This window comes from Fringilla coelebs (assembly GCF_963513975.1).
Source record: "Fringilla coelebs genome assembly, chromosome: 2".
Classification (NCBI taxonomy): Eukaryota; Metazoa; Chordata; class Aves; order Passeriformes; family Fringillidae; genus Fringilla; species Fringilla coelebs.
The window spans coordinates 57,044,354-57,053,333 of record NC_140029.1 but is presented as its reverse complement, the minus strand read 5'-3'; the positions used below and the strand labels follow the sequence as shown (position 1 = coordinate 57,053,333).

General features: G+C 36.9%; 1 protein-coding gene across 1 annotated transcript in view; it reads right to left on the bottom strand.

Annotated features, from left to right (window-relative positions):
• Positions 1 to 463: 463 nt before the first annotated feature.
• The window catches only part of DIAPH3 (diaphanous related formin 3), a gene marked incomplete at both ends in the record, with an annotated part of 197,483 nt that continues 188,966 nt past the window's right edge, over positions 464 to 8,980 (bottom strand). The window contains one exon of the mRNA XM_084226963.1: positions 464 to 720. Within this exon, the coding sequence (XP_084083089.1) occupies positions 464 to 720 (257 nt within the window). The remainder of the gene's footprint in view (positions 721 to 8,980) is intronic.

The window sequence follows — 8,980 nt, the reverse complement described above, 5'->3', positions numbered from 1 at the left end:
ACTATAATGATACATTTTTTGGTGCTTTAGCCTCCTAAATATAAAAATTACAATAGAAAATATAAGAATACCTTTTTTGTTATTTATTGACTCTATTCCCAGGCATGATGATTTAACAACACTTAAAAGATATTCCTATTTTCAGAAGCACTCAAAACAGATGGTTAGCAGCCTGTCCACTGAAAAGATTGTGCTTTGGAACAATTTAGTATTTATCTTCTTCTGATACTTTTCATATGCTTATTAAGTAAAAACATATAATAAAAAATAATCGTGCAGTTATCCAAAACTATAGTATTGTTTTGTATAGTCTGGCAAACAAAGTTTAGAAGCAGATCCTTCATCCAGAGAGAAGTTAGGAAGTCAGAAATATGTAGCGTCAAAAGTAGAAAATTATTATTTCTTTAAAGATGTAGTGTAGGCTACTGTTTTAAACTTTTATTTAATCTGTTATATGATTATTCTATAGTGCTCGCAGTCTTGCCAAGAGAGCTTCTACTTCTGGAATGGCTTCTCCCTTAGGAGGGGACCCAATACGATCCATTTTCTTTTCTTTGCCACCTTCTCCATGACAGGCTTCCTTTCTCCCAACAGCCCTGTTCAACACCTTAGAACTTGTTTCCACATCATATGTAACTTCTTTGGTGATTGGGCTTCTTGTCGAGTTTAAAGTGATACTGTGGTGTGAACACGGCTTCTCTGGCTGTCCTTTCTGGTTCTCTGCAGAGACAAATCAAACGAACCTTGTTTCACTATTAAAATACTCAGTTTCAATATTCCCTAATATAAGAAGACCTCTTGATCAGGAAAATTTTACATGCAGATGATGTACTACAAGGAGTAATGAATGCCAAGAAGGCAAGACAAAATATATTATCACTTCAAAAGCAGTGGACTGGGTCCCTTGGAAGTGATACAGACTTTACATGTCTTCATAAAATTAACATCCATATTTCTTACAAAATCATGGATGTAGCATGACAGGATCCTCCTTTCTTACCGGAGTCAAAGAGGTACCTAGCACCTCTCAGTGTCTTCCAAGGTTTTACTTTGCTAATTACATTTCCTACATATTTTTAAATTGTTCAAATTTTAAAATGTATTTTAACATCTGTTTTAATTTAATTATCCATTGCTATACCTTTTCTTTCCTTAGGGAACTTTAAGGCAGCTAAATAATTTCACGAAATTGCATAATTCACTATTTTTTGCTAAACATCACTGGCATTGCCTGTCACACAAAGTTGCACTCAGTTAATATCCAGGCAGGAGTTTTGCAGGTTTGGCATGTATTAATAGACAGATTTCTTTTTCTGTCACTCCCCACCCCCCTTCCAGATCAAGTGACTGTTTTCCAAACCAGCGTATGAGTGGTTTCTCTCATAGATCTCAAACTTTTTAAAAACAGGCCTACTCAATATTCATGTAACCTTGAGCAAGGCTTGAAAACGCCTTCAACACACTTGACATGACATTTAAAGTTTTTTGGTTATTCGCTGAAAGATGTTCCATCATCCCAATAGTAATGACTTTGGAGCACAGGCAGTCACTCATGACAGTGTGTTTTATGTGAGTGCTGAAAATTCCTACCGAAAACAGCTTGTACATTAAAAGGCAGCTGCTGAAGATATTTACTGCACTGTCATTCCCTGACCAGGGGCTCTCGGTGATGGATGAGGATTTTACACACTTTCTTGGACAATCTCAGCGAATTTTGTAAGTACGATCACCTTTTGGGAGGTGGGAAGAAAATAAATATCTCCTTTCCATCATCTTCTAAATCAGATAAGCAATTCTTAATTAAAATTTCTTAAGACAAATTTGACACTTAGTTGAAAAACATAACTTTTTTTTTCACTATGGAAAATAATTTGACCTTGAATATGCAGCAGCACAGTGTTCCTGAATCACAGGAGGCCAATGACTGGTTATGAACATATCTTTATAATTACATGTAATAAACCCGTCACATATAATTAAAATATCCCCTGTATGTGCATTCTTAAATGTCCCATTCTACTTAAATGTTTATGCTTATTGATTCTGAACACATATTTGCAAACAGATAAAAGCGTGCTACCTGTGTCAATATACAAACCACCAGCTGCACCACAGACCTTCCTGTTTCCATTCAATCTAGGGGCAGCAGGAAAAGTAGTTGGTGTTTAAAAATCAACACTTTTAAGTATAAGAAAACATATTGTTGTATCATCATCAGAGATGAAGCATAGCTGTTGGATTTTTAAAAAGTCTAAAAGAAATTAGGCACTGAAAGTAAGCTTCTCAAATGTACCACCAACCAAATTTTAACTGTTTTGCACTTCAGCAGTCTTTACCCCAAAATATGAGGATGAATTAGGTGTGGTGAATTAGACTGTATAACAGACATGGGGAGCTCTTATTAACTGAGGCCTCAAAATCCAGCAGTAAAATCCCCCAGTTTCTCATAGTGCACACAGGGCAGAGTAGAGGTGCCTTAGAGTGAGACTCACAACTGCAGCCTAAGCAGGGAACTGCTGCAAGCTAGCTATTAATAAGTAGTAGCTCATGGGATCTATCTAAACTCTTTTGCCACTTTGAAACCCAGTAAGTAATTGAGGCTTTCACTTCAGCATGTCCTACAAATTGCTGCATGCAATCTGGAATTATTGTGTAGGGATAGGACAGAGTAAAGCTGAAGACAGCTGTGCCTTTTTTCCCCTTAAAACAACAGCAGTTGTGAATTTCTAGGCACTGACTAATAAGTGCAACACTTAACTTGAATGACTGGCTTTCCCTTCACTCTGAAGGGTCCTGCAAAAATGAAAAATGGCATTAGGTAAGTGCCTTAAACAGTGTTTCGTTTATGTGGGTAGTTTTTGTTTTATCTCCTTGATGATGGCAAGATTCACTAGAAAAATCACAAAGTCATGCTAGGGATTAGCAGCATTCCTTAATAATGAGAACACTTTGGTCTCAGACATGTTACAAATAATATTGAGCAGCTAGAGTAAATTAAAAACAATAGTACTTGGACACATATTTTATCTAAATCCAGTATTATCATCTCAAAGTTGTTATTTCAGCTGCTTTCTAAATCAGGTGGCATCTTTACTGCTTAGGTTCTTCAGTCAAGGAGGAACTTCTCCACAGAGCATTGCTATGCCTAAGTGCAAGTCCAGTATTAGCAGATGTGGAGGTAGATAGCGCCCGGCTTAGCAAACTGGCTGTTGTGAATTTCATTCAGAAACACTGAACTTTGCTAGGTCTGGCTCAGAAAGCATACACATTTACTTACAGCCCTAGATTTCACTTCAGTAAGGGTCCATGCAAAGAATTAACCCCTGTTAATTACTTGAGGTATATGTGCTGCTTGTGGCATTCTTATCAGAGCGAAAGATGACTTCTCTTTAAATCAAAGTGTAAAATTACTTAGGCACTATCAAGGTAAAAAGTCTCACTAATTCCTCAGTTTTTTATTTAAAGACAACAGAAATTAATTTGCATTAAATCCAAACTCTTAAGCACTCTATACTGCTTCACACACTGATTCAAAACTCGCATGCATTGGTGTTTTGGTACCACATCCATTCCACTGCCTTGACTTGGGACTGTAACCTCACCTCCCTCAAATCCTCTGCTATAGTGGTGAAACCAAAGAAGTTAATTTTCAACCTGTCAGTGTTGAGGTGAGGGGTTTAAAAAAAACAGTGCATCTTGCATGTGAATTCAGAACTACATGGCTGCAAACTGCTGCAGGTTAGCATGCAGCTTTGACCACAACTGTGGAAAAACCAGACTTCCTTAGTTCCGTATGGTAAAGGCTATAAAGCATATAGTCATTTACTTGCAAGAAAAGCCAGAAGTCAAGATTAACTGACAAAGTACAAGAATAAAAAGCCAATTATTTACTGCTACTAGACATTAAAACCAGAGTAATGAAGTTCTGGAATTCACATATATACATGTGAAAGCAGGAAACCATAACCAATCATAAGCATGAATTTGATCTCTTTTTGAAAGCAGTATTTGATATGGCTGCCCAAACAGCCAGGACATGGCTCAGTGACATTGGTCACGGCTCAGCGACATTGGCCACCTATGTTTCCAGAAAAAGGGAACACACAGAAAATCCACAAACCATACCGGTCTTTACAGACTTTCCTAAAATGTTTTGACCCATTACATCATAGACATACATAAATTTGTTTTCTGCTTTTGACAGTAAACTATATTTGAAAGAAATTATGTATTTACTCACATGTATTGGTTCAAATACACTTCTAAATAACTGAATATAATTAAACACACAGAAGGTTAAACAAAAACTACTCATGGAAAGGCACTTCTGCATGAATTCTTGTTAAGAAGAAAGCTTACATTTCTGGAGATGCACTATTTGTCCACCTACTGTAGCAAGGCGCACCTTCCGGCAGTAGCAAGACAAAAAGAAATCAGACATTAAAACTCACTGGATGAAGACAGAACTTATTAATTTCCTGTATATACTGGAAGTAGTTGAGACAAGTTTCTACTGTTTGGTCACTTTCAACAATCGAAATTTGTCATTCACCTGCATCATAACAATCACTACGCAGATAAAAAAAATCAATAATTTTGATCTCATAATTAAGTTTCTAAATGCTCAGGTGATAACCTATAATCGTTTTGACTTTACTGCAGTGAATGCTCCCAGACACAGGTTAGGCAGAGATCATATTGTCTACTACGAAAGTCTCAGTGTCCAGATTCCATGATATTTAAATCTTTTCTTTCCCTTGTTCAATATTGAACTTTCGTGGGTCCTCCAGACCTATTCAAATGCAGTTTCTGCAGATATTAATTGTTCAAACATTGATGTTAATCAAAAACATTCCCAAGCCATATTCACAAAACCTAGAGCCAAATAGTTACTATCATCTAGATACAAGACTTCTAACAGCAATGCTCAGGAAATTCAGATGACAGAAAATTGTGCTTAAAATAGCTGTCCACAGTAGAAGTTATATCCTAACACAGCACAACTTACAACGGTATGCTTATAACCTGTTAAAGGATATATCATATTCAGAAAAAGGAAACTGTGCCCTAGTATCTGAACAAAAAAAATCAGTAGTATGAGACTTGCCTGCTGTGAACTTGGGGGAAAAAAATATGATCAGTTGGAGATTTTAAAATCCTACACAATAGTGTTATATATTACCTTTAATAGAGAACAAAAATGATTGCAAGAGACTCACTAAAATCGAGACAGATTTTTTTAAAACAACTAATAAATATTTAATATTAAAAAGGATGTTGAAAAGCTTTATTTCATCCAGTTTCTCAGTGAAAGTCTTGATACTAAGGACATATTTTGGTTTTATGTAAATACTTGTAGACTGATTGAAAAATAAAGTTGCAAATACAATAAAGAGAACAGCACTGCCTGGCATTATATGCTCATATTACAGTCATACATCTAAATGTAGGGCATGACAAAACTGTAACATAAAAAGAACAATTGCAGTTACAACCTCATTACATCTCTTACAAGTTAACAGGGAAAAATGCTCAAAAACCCAGTGGAATATTTCTGATCTCACTGACTTGTGCTCCACATGCTACATCATATTCCTGAAGCTATGTCTATGCCAAAATTTTCTAAAGCCCACCCATACTGACATTGCTAGCAATGCAAATGATTTTTACATTTTAAGTCATTACTTGTCATTTAAGTCATGTCCTAGACAAAACTCTGAATAAATGTCCCCATACCAAAGGGCTTTAGCTCAGAAAAGGTAATAGCCTGAGCCACAATTCTTACCACCGGCTCCCCAGTTTGGTGCCATAGTTTGTCTCTGGTTCCCCATCCCTGACGCATGGAACTGAAATTCTCAAAAAGCCACACCATGCTGATGCTGTGCTCATGTATTTTCGCAGCAAAACATCAGGGGAAAAGATCCTTCTCAAAGCTTGCCTTTTCCCTCAGAACCAGAATTTAGACATAGTATGAAAGACTGCTACAGCTAGAAGGTCCATTCGTATTACATAAGATCATCTATGAAAAAATGGGATAGCTTCTTTTCGGATGGTTTAATGGAAAATATTTTAAATACTTTTTATTGATTTCATGTTTGTTCAACAATATCTCTGACTGACAAGGGTAGGCTTGAAGAATGTCCCTGGTAAAAGGAGCACTGTTTGTTGTTACGACTTATTTCAGTTTGAACCTTCAGCTTCAACCCTAATCCATAAAGGAGTGTGAGCTGTACTCAAAAGACCTTTGCTTGATAAGCAATTTCTTACACCATTGTATTTCATACTAAATGCTCACAACTCTACTGATCTTAAGCAGGCAGTAACTCATGAGACATGAAAAAGTGTTACTGATATTTGGAACATTTCTTTTTAAACTATGCACATATAATTTAATATTTGCTGCTGTTCTTAAGTTTAAAAAGGTGTGAAACACAAGGAAGAAACACTATCAGTAAGCTCAATTTAGATGAGACAGTTTTCAGAAATAGTGAATATAGGGGGTTTATGTGCATTTCAAAGGCAAGAAATGAGTATATCAACACACAGTGTGACTAATACAGAGAATCTGTAGAAACCAAATTTCAAAGACAGTCAATTACAAACTGTGAGCAAAGAAATTTTTGACAAGAGGAACTATGCTGGACCAGCTCCCTTTTACTTGGCCCCAAAGTAAAGCCTTTAAAAATTCTTTTAATCCCTTTCCTCCCTATATCTTCTCAAAGACTACTTTAAGTTTCTGCTGATCACTCCATTCAAAGTGTTACCTATCTTTTCTGAAGACACTTTGCAATTGCAATGAGTCTGAACCAATTTCTCTGTTTAAACTAATATATTCTCACCTGTGATAAGACAATGACTTATTTTTACAGAAAATGCAACTTTCATTTACTAGGATTTTAACAAAAGTCTGGAGTACCTGTCAAGATGATAAGAGAACAAGAGTGTGGATCAAGCTGCTGACAGAAATCACCCAAGGTCAGTGAGAGACACCTCCTCTGCAGGTGTCTTCTAAGACAACTGTTTCAGACTTAGGAGTTTGGCATCCTTCCTATTTCACCCTGAATTACAGTTGATTTTCTGTGTCTTTTAATGCATTTTTCCCCAAAATAAGGCACATTTGGTAGTTTCTAGGAAAACTGCAAAATGGAAATTTCCAAAACAGAAATCTGCTTTAATGATTTTTAGACCACATGGTTTGAAATATTCTTGAAAAACTAAATTCTAAGTCTCTTAATTTCAAAATGGATAAATCATAACTTTAGTATTAATAACTAATAAATGAATTTTCTTATTTATATCAAACAACAGCAGTTAAAAGGTAAATATTGATCTACATGAATACCAGAGGCATGGGGTCTTCAGGCCCCAGAGGGCAGAAACAATCCACAGCCTAGGTATTTATAGGATTTCTCTCAAGGTACAAATAGGACAAACATCAACTTTTTCTCTTAAGTCAAAAAGTAACAGGGAAATGACAATAAAACTGGAAGTTAGCGTATTTTAGAGTGTTTTAAATTCCTGGAATGTGGGTTATTACTTGTTTTATTTTGTTCACAGCTATATTGCAGCTTGCATTCCAGACTGTCTTTAGAGTTAACAGTCAAAAATGATGACTGTCTAAGTTAGTGATCTGTGACAAGATACACAGAAGTCCATAGTCTAAAGCTACCCTCTTCAGCTGATGATAATTAATGTAGATTACCCATACTAAACTGCCTTCAAGCAGTAGACACATTTAGTCTCCAAACCTGTCTGCAAACCTGCTCCCTACAGATGAATACTGCTTTCAAGGTGCACTTTGATAAAAAAACTTCAGGAATATACATAAAGACTGCTGTCATCAAAGGAAAGCCACTAGCAGATGCAATGGGGAATGATAAGCAACATGCTGATGAAAATAACTGAAATGGAAAAGAAACACAATTTTGTCTTCTTTTACCAACCGGTGAGGAAAAACACAGTAGGAAGCCTCCTTCCTCTGGAAAATAAAAACCACAACAAATCCTAACAACAAAGCAAATCATAAAGACTGACCTTATACTTATGAGATTCTACTCACTGCAGTTCTAAACGTTGTTGTTGCTTCTGTTCAGTATATACTATTTAGCATACACATGGATAAAAACCCCAGACAAACAAGCAAAACCCACAAAACCCCACCAAAAAAAATATGCCCCATCCCTGGAGACGTTCAAAGCAGGCTGGATTGGGTTCTGAGCAACGTGATCTAGTGGGTGGTGTCCATCCCCATGGTGTGGGTGGTGGAATTAGATGACCTTTAAGGCCAATTCTGACCCAAACCATTCAATGATTTTATGTATTGCCTTGCGTTAGCTATATGATGCTTGTACCCCCAGTGGTCTGTTCTGTTTATGCTGGATTTAAGTTTTGCACCTTCAAGATTGCTTCAGGAGCAAAGAGGCAGAGAAGGAGCGTGCAGTTTGTTTTCAGACACTGCACTCACTCCTCCACATTCCAGCTCCTGGACTGTGTTGTCTGCAGCATGGACAGAGGGACAGAGCTCTCCTTTGCTCCTAGTTAGGTTTTAGCTAGCTGAGGCAGAGAAGTTCCCTGGACTGTGGTTTTTTTTCTTTTTCTTGAAACTGTTCAAACCTGCTCTGGACTGAAAACCCAGAAACACCAGGAGCTCACACCCGTGGCCCACCAGGGCCCAGGATGTGGCATTTTCCAGCACAGGAGGGACAGATAAGAGACTGAGTGAGCCAAGCTACAGCCCTCAACAAGGACTTTCTGGATTTGCCATCTATTCAGAACAGCAAGAGGTTTTATTGTTTAATATTATTAATTTTTCCACATTTGTGAGTACTTGTTAAATAAACCATTTTTTCCACTTTTCTCGAAGGAGATTTAGGTCTCCAAAACTGGTAGGGGGAGGGGTCGCTTGAATTTGCTTTCTAAAGGGACCCCTTCAGAAGTTTCCTCCCAAATTTGCCTTAAACCAGGACATGTATCTAATTCT